At 47.0% G+C, this 14,483-nt stretch overlaps 1 protein-coding gene across 8 annotated transcripts in view; it reads left to right on the top strand.

The window, feature by feature from the left end:
• The window catches only part of TENM4 (teneurin transmembrane protein 4), a 1,535,416-nt gene extending 1,527,586 nt beyond the window's left edge, over positions 1-7,830 (top strand). For all 8 annotated transcript variants that reach the window (XM_088159254.1, XM_088159253.1, XM_088159247.1 and 5 more), the window contains one exon: positions 124-7,830. In XM_088159254.1, coding sequence (XP_088015380.1) covers positions 124-882 — 759 coding nt within the window. In that variant the 3' untranslated portion in view covers positions 883-7,830. The remainder of the gene's footprint in view (positions 1-123) is intronic.
• The last annotated feature ends 6,653 nt before the right edge of the window (positions 7,831-14,483 follow it).

The following is a 14,483-nucleotide window of genomic DNA, read 5'->3' as shown; positions in this document are numbered from 1 at the left end:
AAATTGAGATCCTCATTACATGTTTCCAGTACATTCTCCTGCTCTCCAGGATCCTAATAATGCCTTTGGGTCATCAGGCTTCTCCTTCTAATATGTCGTTCTCTTCTTTCTCTCCCTGCTCAGTCCATTTTGGGGGTCCAGTGTGAAGTGCAGAAGCAGCTGAAGGCCTTTGTCACTCTGGAGCGCTTTGAACAAATCTACAGCTCCAGCATCGCTGGGTGCCGGCACGTCAAGAAGAACAAGAACTTTGCTTCTGGAGGCTCCATCTTTGGCAAGGGCGTCAAGTTTGCCATGAAGGACGGGCGTGTGGCCACCGACATCATCAGCGTGGCCAACGAGGATGGGCGCAGGATCGCGGCCATCCTGAACAACGCCCACTACCTGGAGAACTTGCACTTCACCATCGACGGGGTGGACACGCACTATTTCATTAAGCAGGGGCCGTCGGAGGGCGACCTCTCCATCCTGGGCCTGAGCGGCGGGCGGAGGACCCTGGAGAACGGCGTGAATGTGACAGTGTCCCAGATCAACACAGTGCTGGGTGGGAGGACTAGACGCTACACGGACATCCAGCTCCAGTACGGTGCACTGTGTCTAAACACGCGCTACGGGACCACCTTGGACGAGGAGAAGGCACGCGTCCTGGAGCTGGCCCGGCAGCGCGCCGTCACCCAAGCTTGGTCCCGGGAACAGCAGAGACTGCGGGACGGGGAGGAGGGTATCCGCTCGTGGACAGAAGGGGAGAAGCAGCAAGTGCTAAACACGGGCCGGGTACAGGGCTACGATGGCTATTTTGTGATCTCGGTGGAGCAGTACCCTGAACTCTCAGACAGCGCCAACAACATCCACTTCATGAGACAGAGTGAAATGGGCAGAAGGTGACAGAGAGGGTCAATGCGGTGACTTCTTGCCAAAGACAGCTACTCTTTTGTGGCCACTTACCTGACTGTGTTGTACTCAATCCTTTTTCTAAACTGAACAAGGTGGGGGGGGAGGAAAATAGAAAGAGAAGGAATAATACGGTTGCACTGTAACTCATGCAACATACTTTTTTCCCGCTTTAATTTGGCCTTCACGCGTTTTTTGCAATGAACAGAAGGTATATTTTGCCGTAGTGTGATCACAGTGAAATTTACTGTCTCTTGTCCTTTTTTTATTTTTGTTTTTGGTTTTTTCTTTTGGTTTTTTTGTTTATTTCTTTCCCCCCCTCTCTGTGAGGAATTTGAAGTGGGGAGTCGTCAACGTATGTCCTTAGGTGTAAGTGCGAAATGGGTGTCTGTGCTAACTTGTGTCATCCTAACCTTTCTGATTTGGGGCAGGGACATAGCCTTCCACCTGGAACAGGGTGAGCCCATGGCGTGCCAGAGAGCTCTTCCCAGAAAGAAAGGAGATGGAAGACAACGCTGACTCTGATACTCTGAAAGTGACCGTTTGAATCATGTGCCTCAAAAGAGACCTTACAAGTAGTTTTCACGTTTCACTTGGGACATAAAGTGTTTCTTTGGGGGCTCCTGTTGAGCAGAAGTAGATTATAGAGGCAAAGGAGCTGATTATATTACCTTGCAGGATGATACTCTTCCTTCCTGAACTGGAATAAAAAAAGAAAAAAAATCAGTCTTTTTTAATTATGAGAGTAGATACTTTTTTGGGGTTTTTTGTGTGTGCACAAATCCTGGTTTTAGTTAAATAACCTAGCAAAAGCCAAGAAAAGGGAGTCCTGCTCTATTGAGAAAAGCTAAAATAAATCCTCTCTCATACATAGAGCTGTTCTATAGGTGGATTTTATGCACCCATGTTGTACATTTGCTAATGGCATAACTTCATTAAATGTATAGTGTTTCAGTACATGAGGCTACGTGTTTAACAGTCCACTGTGCTGTATCTGATAAAACCAGTTAATTTTTAGGAAGCTGATTTGAATTTAAAAGTAGTTATAGTATCCCAGTGACATACCACTGAAAATTAGAGCCAAACCCTGCTTTTCCTGATTCTGGAGCTTGTATTTATTGGCTGGGAAATGCAGTTTGGAGTAGCATGCTGGCAAGTCGTTTATGACTATGGCAGATAAATGTCTCCTGGGGACTTTGGCAGCAGGGATTTTAAAATGTTTAATAAGTAGCAACAGCTTGTGCGTGGTGGGACAAGAAGGAGAATATTGAAATCAACCCTCTCACTGTTTCTTACACGAGCTCAAATTTAATGGAGAGCCCACTTGACTGTTAGCAGTGACAAGGGGGAGGTTGAATGGAAATGCCCACTACAGAGAGGACCAAGTGCTTTAATAAGAAACTGCTGACAAAGTTGCTCGGCATGCTAATGTAATTTTTATTCACATAACCTCTGTGCTCTGGTATTTGCAAGAGTCCTTGAAATTCAAGGGAGTAAGGAGATGAGCTCAGCATCCTCTTCCCTACCTGAAACAGTCCTGTGCTGTACCTGCAGGAAGAAGTGTTACCCCACCTCTCATTGGAGCTCTGGCTGGAGGTGGCCAGCCCTGGTCCCAGATAGGTGTCTCTATCACACTGATACCTGCACATGCCTCTAAGAGCTCTCTTATATCTCTCTGGGAACAGCTCAGTCCTGATTTTTTTTTTTTTTTTTTTAAATTCCATCCCCTTTGGCTTTTCCCAGTTCTGCAGAGAGATAACCCAAGATGTGCAAGTCCATGCCTGGGCTGTTTCTTTACTCGGAGTCCTACAATGCACCTGTGTACTCAGAGGCAACTCTTCTGCACTCATACCACCACCACTGCCATCGTCCAGCACAGACTGACAGTCCTCTGCAGGATCTCACCCCCAGATACAGCGGGCTGTGTGTGCTGGCCGTGCAGCCCTCGAGCAGAGAAACGTTGGCAGCCCCGGCGCTCTCACGGTTTCTCTGTAGATGCCGGCTGCCAGCTCCGTCTGCCTTGCCTGTCTGTTCCCGGTGCTTGCCAGGAGGAAGTGATGGGACAGAAATTCCCCTAACGGACTGTTCCTCCTCCAGTTCCGAATCCCTAATACCTTTGGCTGTGTGGCCATGACCAACGGTATGGGTTTGATTTTCTGGTCGTCTCTCCTGCTTGCAGCAAGGGTGGTGATGCTGGTGCTGTGTCCCAACGCTGTACTCTGAACCACCTCTTGCAGCACACAACCTTTATTACTTTGGCAGGAGTGAACCACAGGCAGCTGGAAAGAGTATCCAGTTCTGGCAGAGCCAGGTGGGAGAAGACGTGTTGGCCAGACCCGCTCCAGGCTTTGGCAAGGGAGCAGTTGCTTTGGCAGCTGCCTGCCAGGGATGCTTTAAAGACCATGGCACTGCCACCTGTATGGCTGGTATGAAGTGCTTGGTAAGCCTGGGTTGCCCTGAGGATGCACAGGTGGGTTCAGAGGCATTGTTAGCCAAACCAGCAGTAACCACCTACTCAAAGGAAGAGGCACCTTTTTGCCAGTGCCGTCCAGCTCCCTGCTTCCCCCTCTCCAAGTCACACCAGGGACAAATCCCTATTAAAACCTCAAACCTCTGATTGGCTTTGAGCATCTCAAACAGCATGAATGAAACAAAAAGAGACCTGCAGGAAGCAGGGTGAAAAGGTATGGACCCCTGGTAAAGACCCACAGAGCAGAGAGCTCGATGTGCCTCCCACTTACACTGCCCCACTCCAAGCAGCTCCGAAGAAAAGTGGTGCTTCTGTACCCATCCCTGTCCATGTGTTAAAATGCTAAGAGGAGCAGTGCAAGGGTAAATGGGCCACGTTTCCACTGAGCCAAGAAAAGGGATTTGAGTGTGAAATATTCCTACTGGACCCCTGCCAGCCTGAGATGGCACCTCTACAGCCTTACACAGACTCTTCAGGTTATTACATGAGCTAATGACTTTGAGGAGTTCACCCCTTTTTCAAGAGTCTCCCAGTCCTGCCATACTTTCCCAGCATGCCCAGAGCCAGGAGCCCAGAGCTCTGTGCCATGGCCAAGGCAAGACCCTCATGTTGCATTTTCCTTCATCCTCAAGCAGCACTGGGACATGACTGCACCTGTCTGCCTGCCAGGTCCATGATGGTCTTCTCCTGGGCCTGCACCCAGTGTGGGAACTATGGACATGGTGTCAAAAAGGGGAAAAAAATATGTATGTAAAAGTATATATATGTATATGTTGCTCCTTTCTATCAAAACAAAAATTTTAAAGGGATGGCTGTCTAATATTGGGGACAAACCTGTCCAAACACAGCTACTACATTCCTGAATTCTCAGCCTCTGTGAAAACTTTCCACTTCAACTAGATGGCAAAACAACATTTTCAGTCCTGAAGCCCTAAATTTATCCCTTCATTAGTGAAAAATGTTTTTTCTACAGGATCTCAAGTGCATTTCCATGGAACGGGCTGCAAACGCAGAGTTGTGCCCTCATTAAGGATCTGCACTCTGCTATCCACAAGCATTTCCACTCCACTGATGGCCCTATATCCCCTTCCCAGCCTTTTCCTTGTCCCTTTTGCCTCCCCATGGAACCGTTCTGGCTGCCTGACCCTTCTTGCTTTGCTTCTGTGCAGGCATGTAGTAATTTATTGCTTCCATAAGACTGGAAGGTCCTGGGTGCAAATCCCACAGCACTAACCCCCAGTCATAGGAACAGAGACTGGTTTAGGTTGGAAGGGACCTTAGAGATCATTTCCAAGCCCCCTGCCATGGGCAGAGACACCTTTCACTAGACTAAGTTGCTCAAAGCCCCATCCAAGCTGGTCTTGAACACTTCCAGGGATGGAACTGTTTCTCTGGGCAGCCTGTGCCAGTGCTTCATCACCCTCATAGGAAAGAATTTCTCTCTAATACCTCATCTGCTCTCTCTGTTTGAAGCCATACCCCCTTGTCCTGTCATTCCATGCTCTTGTCCAAAGTCCCTCTCCATCTCTCTTGGAACCCTTTAGGCACTGAGAGGATCTCTATGGGTTCCCAGAGTCTTCTCCAGGCTGAACACTCCCAGTTCTCTCAGTCTTTGTCTATAGCAGAGATGCTCCAGCCCTCTGAGCATCTTAGTGGCCTCCTCTGGACTTGCTCCAACAGCTCAACATCTTTCTTGTGTTGGGGTCCTCAGAGCTGGATGCAGCACTCCAGGTGGAATCTGGTTAGGGCAGAACAGGGGGGCAGAATCTCCTCCCTGGCCCTGCTGCAGCCCAGGACACGTTTGGCTTTCTGAGCTGAGTGCACACTGATGGGTTGAGCTTCTCACCCAACAACACCCCCAAGTTTTTCTCCCTAGGGCTACACTCCATCCATTCTCTGCCCAGCCTGTATGTGTGCTTGGGATTGCCCCAGGTGAACTTCGTGAGGTTCACACTGGTCCACCACTCAGGCTTGTCAAGGTCCCTGTGGATGGCATCCCTTCCCTCCAGCATGTCAACAATTGCTCTGGATGCTGTTTCAAAGGCCTATTCGAAGGCATGGCAGACCATCTCTTTGGGGAAAATGTCACTGTGATTTAAGTCTCACGTACTTTAAGGTTTGATTTTGAGAAGTAATTTTCTTTCTTGATTCCCAAAAAAGAGGACTCAGCCCTCACCAAAGAAGTTCCTCATCAAAATAGAAAGATGTAAGTTCACTTACTTTCAACTCTGTCTTGTCTCTAGTCCAAAGAGTGGTGAGAAGGATCCTGACCAAATCTCACAGCTCAGAGAAGAAAATTCAATGCTTTGGAGCAGAGGCTACATCTCTAAGTGAGGAACAACTGCTCAAGTCTTCAGCAGCTGGAGCTGATACTGAAACATGCCCCATTTGAAGGGACAGCAGTGGTGGGACCTGCTTGGTGTGGCGTCCAAACATGAGCAGTGCCATGAGGACTCTGCAGCTGAAAAACATCCTGTTTTTCATAAGCCCAGGGGGAGAGGAACAAGACTAATTAGGCATCATGAGAAATGCCACGTTTGTTTCCTCTGAGATCTTGATTTGATTTTATTTTATTTTTTTCCCTTTCAACTGAAGATTGGCACTTGGAAAAATCATTAAGCAGCGGTGACCAGAGGGAGTCATGCAGCTCATCATATCTTTGTCATCACAGCTATTGATCAGAGCCACAGTGAAAGTGGGCCAACAATGCTAAACAACACCAGGCAAGAGCTGATGAGATGAAGGTCATTAAGAGCCCAGTGCTTGATTCAGGTTTAGAAGACACAGATGACTGAGAGCAGTCCCTAAGACACCATTTGGCCGTAACTTAGGAACAGTGAGGGATTTCTCTAATATATCTGTAGTTGCTTTATTGAGCGTAGGGACCGGCATGAAATTTTGCTCAGTCTGTTATACAGACAGTGTAACCAGAATAAATCAAAATTGTTAAAAAAAAATAAAAATCTAATAAAGTACTTTTTCAGCTGTGACTTGTAAGTGTCACCGTGATGGATGGCAGCACAATCCATTATGCAAAGACAAGGCTCTTAACATGAAATTTTAGAATTCAATTTTACGATTTACAGAGAGGGCCCCCCTCATATTTACGGCACAGCAGTCTGTTTTGATTCAATCTCGGCGTAATTGAAACCAGGGCCAGGGATCATGGTTAGTCCTATGGCTGCTTTTTAAAAGGGGAGGAGAAATGACTGCCTATAACATTAATAATGGAGCTGAGGAGATCACTTTGCTTGTTAAATCTTACTCACTTTAAATCCTCGCCCTGGTGGCACTGCCAAACCTGGTGAATATGAACACTGTGCCTCCATGCCAGGGATGCATTGGATGGGATAAAATCTGGCTGCCATGTGGCCAGCAGCAACCTCCATCCCACGGTGAGCATGGCTTGGGGCATTTTTGCTCCTGTTGCTACAGTCCTCCACAGGACAAGCTAGTTTTTCAGTACCTCTTTTTATTATAGTCACTCATTTTATTATGATCACTAAATAGTCCCCTGTTACACCAAAGAATTTTCATGAACTTTGTAAAAATAAAAAAACAACCCCATATCTTTCTTGTGTTTGCTTTCTCTTTTTTGTTTATTTGTTTGTTTGTTTTGGGTTGGTTTTTCTTCATCTCTTGAATATATTTAAATAAAATTACTTGCAACTGTAGAGCAAACTTCAAACAGATACAACGGGGCATGGAGGGCCCTGTCCAGGGCCCCCCTTCTCACTCCTGGATGAAGGGCTGTTCCATGTCCTGGGGGCCATTTCCTGTGGCAGTTTTCCATCCTCTGCTACCCTAACCAAATACAACCCAGCCCACCCAAGGGAAACCTTTTGAGTTTCTTTCCTACTCTCCTTTAATTACCATAAAACTTTGTTTTCCTGACCAAGTGTTACATAGCTCAGCTGTTAACTCCCATTCCAGAGGTCAATGCTTTCTGGGGAGCATAGAAAACCACAAATGAAAATTAACTAAATATATATATACATATATATATATATATATATATAATTTTTTTCCATAGAGATGGAAACTGTTCAAGCAAACAAAACTTTCAAAAAAGAAAAATAAAGTGTTTGGACAGTTCACAGATGCTATTGAGATAACCAATCAAAGAAACACACTTTTCTATTAAAAAGAAAAATGTTTATTTTGTGAGAGGACTTCTAATGCAGCTCCAGCCGAGAAGAGGACTTTGTATCAAAGCTGCATCTGTAAGCCCAGCACTGAAGACTCTTGTCATTACCCTGTGTAATAATTTTCCTGAAGTCTGGAACTAATTTTTTGAGAAATTTTTTTTCTCGATACTTTGTGTTTCTAATACTGTATTCTTGACTGTGTAAATACAATCAGGCTGTAAATAAGTGCAGATGTAGATACCTTCTAGAAAAAAAAAAAGCAGACAGACAGAAATGACCATGTGTAGCCTTCAGTGACAAATAAAGGAATATTTTGTGTTTAAATAGTGTTTTCTTTTTTTTCCTGTGAAAATGTTGAATTTCTTCACTCCAGCTGTTTGGTCCTTACATGGGAGATGGACCTGGCAAAAGAGTTGACCAAAATGTCCCCCCACTCCTCAAATTTGCACCTAAAGATGCATTTCCCACCTGTACATAGGGTATGGGATTGCAAGTGCCCCAAGGCTTTGCCAATCCAGGAGGTGATGGTTGGGATCCAGAGCCTCTTGGAGACACTGCAGGAGCCCCCATCCCTGTAGAAAGGTAAGCTAACTGAGAAACTACACTATGAGCTCCAAAAAATGCTTAACAAATCAAGATAGCATTAGGTTTAGTGGTACATCCTGCAGAAACCTGTGCATCTGGCACTCATTCATGCAGAGGGAGAAGGGAAGCTGCTGCAGCTCATTCCACAATGACCCAGGGAAACTTTCATGGGATTCTTGATGCCACCTGGTCAGCCCCACTGTCAGCTTGTTCTGATGCTTCAGGAAAATATCCAGAATAACTTCAGAAAATGGGGGCCAAAAAAACATGTTCAGAAAATGTGTGTTGAGGGAAGTATTCTTGGGTGGTCCTTGGGGACAACTTAATGGGAAGGTGAAGCATAGGGCTGAGTAGTGATCACTGGAGGAGGAGTGGGGAGTTGCTATCCAGCTTTACTGCCTGAGCATTGTTCTGCTCTCCAAAACCAGGTGAAAATGGGTCTTTTAGAATAAAGTCCAGTTCTGTGTGGAATCCCTCTCCTCTGGAGCTAGATGACTGTGATAGGGGAAATAAACAGCATCTCTCTTTCTCCCTTGGCACCAGGCAGAACCACGGGAGCCAGATGAGGCCTCTCTGCATGCACGTCTTCAGTGAGGTGGAGGAGTCCAGCTGCTGGTGGATATTGGTGCCTGCAAGGTTTCCCTAAGGTTTCTACTCTTATTTGGACATTCCTTGTGGGATGTTATCTCCTCGACCAATGTGTGTTTCCTTTCAGGGCCCTGTTCCACAGCCTTCATTTTCCAACCACCAGATCTGGTGCAGCTCCTCAAGCCATCCTGGAAAGCAAATGTTCCCTTGACATCAACCAAGTCCCCTCTTTGCTCTCCCTGTGCTATGCTGAGCAGGATGGACTCCTGCAGCCTCATGGCACAAAGGCCACTTTTCAGCTGCTGGATAGTTTTAGTTTTTCCATCCTCTGGAGTGCTTGGCCACCTTACCTTCAGCAGGACAGTTTCACTTACCTTGTGCACAAGGCAGGGTCTCAGTCCCATGCTCAGCAGGGATTTTTATCTCCAAGGAAAGTGTTGGCCCTTTTTTTTTTTGCCCTAGAAAGTGGCTACTGAGATAATTACACAGCAACCCCGACATCCTCCTCCTCCTCTGGTTTCCCACGGGTCTGGTCTGGTCTCTTTTCTCCAAATCAAATGCCTTAGTTTGCATCAGGCTGTTACTGATGTGCCTTTTCCAGAGCTGTGCTTAGCCAGGGAATTCAGATCCCCCTGCGACAGTGACCTGCCATCCCCGGTACCAGCCATCCCTCACTTCCTGTGCCACCTGCAGTTTATCATTGAGAAAGACCCTGCCTTAAATCATTGATAATTATATTGAAATGCACTGGACCAAGGACTAATCCCCGAGGGTAGCCAAGGAAACAGCAACATTTCAAGTTGTCGGCGAACCAGGTTTGTCTCTGCCTCGTGTGGCTGTGCCAGATAAGACCGATGTTTTAATCAAAATATTATGGGTAGTAAATCAAGTGCTTTCGGGAGAGCCACCCTGCCATGCCAGTCCGATAGGCCAGGGCAGACTTATCACATCATGTCTTTAATAGGGGCCATAGCCTGAGGACTCAGGCTTATCTTTCAGAACACTACAAGGAGACTCTCCCTGCTTTTAAGCTGGGAGCACAGAAAAAAATTGTCCTGCATTCCCACAGGAAAGCAACTAAAGGCTCAGCCATGGACCACATCTCATATATAGTTGAAAACTACTAAAACCAAAGAATGGTGATTATAATTGTCTGGGACAAATGAGCACAGGGAGAACACACACAGTGTGCCTTCAGATGGGTCATCCCTCCAGGAGTAAGTGCTCCAGCTTCATGACCCTTCTCAGGACCAAAATTGTGCTGCTGGCTGGCTGCACATCACACATCACAGGACACAGCTCACCTGGGTGTGGGTGCCCCCAGGGCTGTTTAGCTCTGCAGGTGTGTGCTGTGAGACGGTGCATGTGCCCATGCAGGGATGAGACAGCACGGGCAGGTAAATCCCAGCTGCAGCGTCCTCCCTTCCCTCCCCTGCACAGTGTGGACAGGGCACTGCTGCAGCCCCAGCCTGGGCAAAGTCCAGGGCTGCAATCCAATGTCACAAGGACTTTGGCCTCCTCCACAAAGGTGTTGGTTCAAGACACAGAAAAGCTGAGCTGCTGCTGAGAGCAGGGACAGAGACTTCTGCAAAGAGTGATTTGGTTTAAAAAATTATCTGGTCATTAATGCATCCCTTTGAAACAACTGAGCTCAGCTTTTGTCAAATCATGGCAGTTCTGGTTTGAAACAGTAATTTTTAGGTGGTAATCCCTTGCAGAGAATTTTCTGGGGCAAAGGAGCTCCTTTGAATGCAGCCTGCTGAAACAACGACAGTACAGGGAAGGGAAACTGATAAATTATTGTGAGATGGATGATTTAAAAGCATTTCTTGGGTTCTGTCTAAAAAACTGCTCCAACCACCAACCCACTACATAAACCACGAACTTCAACACCTCCTTCTCCTCCAGCATAGTGTTTGCAAAACCGCAAGCCTTCCTAAGCTCAGCCAGCACATCCTCGTCAGGATTTACTCAGAGAAGGATGGGAAGGAATATAGGAACAGGTTAAGCACTGCATCCTTACTGTTAACAGCACAGCATGTTTGGGCTTAAAACCAGCTCATCTCCCACTCTCTGAATTAAATGAAACAGAACTACAGGCAAAACACAGCTCTGAGCTTGGACTTTAACCTACTGCATTAGTCTCTCAGTCTGCGTGAGCATCTCCAAGTCTCTCTCTCAAGAAACAGTGGAGTTTTTTAACCCAAAGCTTAGAAAACATTTTTTCACCCCAGGGTTTCTCAGGCAGGAGTCAGTGGGCAGATAATTATTGTGAGTTTGTTCAGCAGAGCCACAGCACCAGTGAGATGCTGCAAACCACTAAGACTGTGAGATGGCTTTGATTTCTGCCTCCATGAGCAGGAGACAAGAGGGATCTGTTAACTCATTGCTATGCTGTTATTTTCCATCCAGAACACACTCACGTCCTCCAGGAGTTTTATGCAACCAGACCTCATCATAGAATCACAGAATCTTTTAGGCCAGAAAAGCCTTCTAAGACCATTGAGTCCAACCATTAACTGCCAAGTCCACCACTAAACCATGTGGTGCCCAAGTGCCACATCTTCACATATTTTGAATCTTTTCAGGGATGGTGACTCCACCACTTCCCTGGGCAGCTGGCTCCATTGCCTGACAAGCCTTTTGATGAAGAATTTTTGGTGAGCTGCCTTGCAGCAGTGACAGCTTTGGGCTATTTCAGGAGTGTTGTTCATGCTTCTTAGGCTCTGGTGGTGGTTCAGGAAAAAGAGCCAGCAGCCAGCCAGCAGCAGCAAGGAGGGAAGTTCCAGAAACAAGGTGGATAAGGAGGAGCATGAAGAAAAGTCCAGCGTTGCACTGGACACATGTGGAATGTTACCTGGAGGATTTCAGCATGCTTAGGTTTTGGTCCAGGAGTCTGAAATGGCAGCTGTAAGAGTGTTCTGTGCTGCCCTTGATCTAGGACCTCTTCTGTACATTCTTGCTTGGGTTAGCTCTGCACTGGGGCAAATAGTTGGGGTAAGAGGATTCCGTGGATGGCATTGCTCTACCTCTCCTCCAGACCCTCCCCAGTGCTCGCTTGCCTCTGGATGTCACACCAGAAAAACCCACCTCCAGCATTTGATAAGGCAGCACCAAGGGAGGTGTCCTGCATGCCCCTGGCCTTGGGAAGCTCAGGGTTTCACACCTACACAGCACACAAGCTCACCAAGGTGTGCTGCTCACAGCAGCTGAAATGGAGCTGTATAGTCACACAGAAATATCTGTGCATACAGAAATAAGTGTGGCTTTTTCAGAGGACCAGTCTCAAGATGGATTTTCATGTATTTATGTGCATTTAGCAGATTCTCCATCCCTTCCTGTGCTCCCCCCCATTGTCACAAAGACACACTCCCATCCCTGCTCTCCTCCCTGCAGGTGCACTTTGAGCAAGCAAAGCACCGTGTGATTGCTCCGTGCCCTACATCCCCAGGTCTTGTCATCTGGCAACTTTTCTAAACGCGGCTTTCTTCCTCTCAGTAATTCTGTGGGGACCTGAAGAAATGAGTGCAGCAAACATGCTCTGGCACTTCAAAGTTGGGGGAGCTGACAAGGCTTGAAATGCACTTTTCTACTTGTCTTTTTTTTTCTATATTCCCCTCACACATCTAACAACACCATCTGTGCTTGCACAAGCTCTGGCTCTGGCCTTGAACCTGTGCAAGAGAGTGATCTGGGTCCAAGGGTATTTTCAATACATTTTTTTGTTGACAACACAGATGAGGGTACTGAGTCTTTTATTAGTAAATTTGCAGATGACACTTAGGTGGGAGCGTGTGTTGATCTGTTGGAAGGTAGGAGGGCTCTGCAGACAGACCTGGAATGGTTGGATGGATGGGCAGAGTCCAGTAAGATCAAGTTTAATAAGTCCAAGTGCTGAGTCCTGAGTTTTGGCTACAATAACCCCCTGCAGCGTTACAGGCTGGGGCTGGTGTGGCTGGACAGTGCCCAGGCAGAAAGGGACCTGGGGGTACTGATCAACAGCTGACTGAACATGAGCCAGCAGTGTGCCCTGGTGGCCAAGAAGGCCAGTGGCATCTTGGCCTGTATCTGGAATAGTGTGGCCAGCAGGAGCAGGGAGGTCATTCTTCCCCTGTACTTGGCAATGGTGAGGTCACACCTTGAGTGCTGTGTCCAATTCTGTGCCCTCTGTTTAGGAAGGACATTGAGATGCTTGAACACATCCAGAGGAGGCAACAAGGCTGGTGGGGGGCTTGGAACACAAGCCCTGTGAGGAACGGCTGAGGGAGCTGGGGTTGTTTGGCCTGGAGAAAAGGAGACCCAGAGGTGACCTTATCATTCTCTACAACTTCTTGAAAGGTGGCTGTAGTCAGGTGGGGGTTGGTCTCTTTCTCCAGGCAGAACAAGAGGACACATGAGAGTCTCAAGCTGTGCCAAGGGAGACAGATTGGATATCAGGAAAAAGTATTTTATGGAAAGAGTGATAAAGTACTGGAATGATCACCCAGGGAGGTGGTGGAGTCACCATCCCTGGATGTGTTTAAAGAAAGACTGGATGTGGCACTCGGTGCCATGGCTTAGTTGAGGTGTTGGGCTGGGTTGGACTCTATGATCTTGAAGGTCTCTTCCAACCTCATGATTCTGTAAATATTTTTCTATGATCAAGCAGGGCAAGACAGAGACCTCTATGAAAACTCTTGGGAAGACATAAAAAGAAGTCCTGTTTTTACACTTTGCAACATAAAACTACTTAGAGATGGCCAAATTCTTCTGCCTAAATTTAGTTTTCTGGCTCAAACATGTAGAAGAACCCACTGCCACACACTCCTGTTCAACAAAGAACAAGTGATTGAGGTCTTAGGTGGGCTGATGACTGGTTGTCTTCTGGCCATCTCCCTGTCCACAGCACCAGCATCCTCAGGAAAGTAGATGAACTGGCTCTACAGTAAAGTAAAGTCAGCTGAACTTGATGGAGAAAACCCCATCCAACCTTCTGAACTCAGGCTTTTCCTCTTCATCTTTTATTTTCTGCTCCTGGAATAAGAAATGAAATGCTTCCCAGCATCCTAGCAGGAAACATGCTGTGAGGAACTCAGCTCCTAAACCAGCCAGCAGAATGAAATTGCAAAGCTGAAAATGTCTTTCATAAAAGTCCTCATTCAGGAATGGGCTGAAGTATCCATTTCAGCTGGGACTGCAATGAGCATCAGAGCTCCACTTATACTTGCTCAGACACTTGTGTCTCACTTCTTCCTTTTTGTTTTCTCCAGCTCTGGCTGCTGCCTACCTCCTTCCCCTCATCCCAGTGTCTGTGACCTTCCAGTGCCCCATTAACCCCCATTTTACATCACATTTACATCTGTGGATTTCTCAAAGACAGGAGCCCACAAAACAGCATGCCAACCCCATATTTAAAATTATTTCTTTTCTTTCCTTACAAGACCTCCTTCCTTGTGTGTTCAGACCTCCTTCCTGCCTGATTTCCTTCTTTTCACAGCGTGCAGTGGATTTATGCCTCCCTAGGCACACAGGGGACTGGAGTCCAGCTGTGACATTAGTGGGCTGGTCAGGCTATGTGGCCTTACAGCCACAACCAGTGCTTGACTTAACCACAGCAGCTGCACCTCAAACACCCTCAGAAAGGCTGGCTTGCAGCACAGCCTCTGCTGCTTTTAGACAGCTCCTCTGCCAGCTGCCATCCAAATCCCTGGACTGATGAAATGTTAATGGTTGGTAATTTCCAAGGTTTACAGCAGAAGAAAGGGGCTGGATTATGCAGCCTCCTGTATCTGCGCTGAGATGAATTTTAGCCTCCTGTTTTCAGA

This window comes from Sturnus vulgaris, chromosome 2 (assembly GCF_052056855.1).
Source record: "Sturnus vulgaris isolate bStuVul1 chromosome 2, bStuVul1.hap1, whole genome shotgun sequence".
Taxonomy (NCBI): domain Eukaryota; kingdom Metazoa; phylum Chordata; class Aves; order Passeriformes; family Sturnidae; genus Sturnus; species Sturnus vulgaris.
This window is presented reverse-complemented; position numbering and strand designations above follow the sequence as displayed.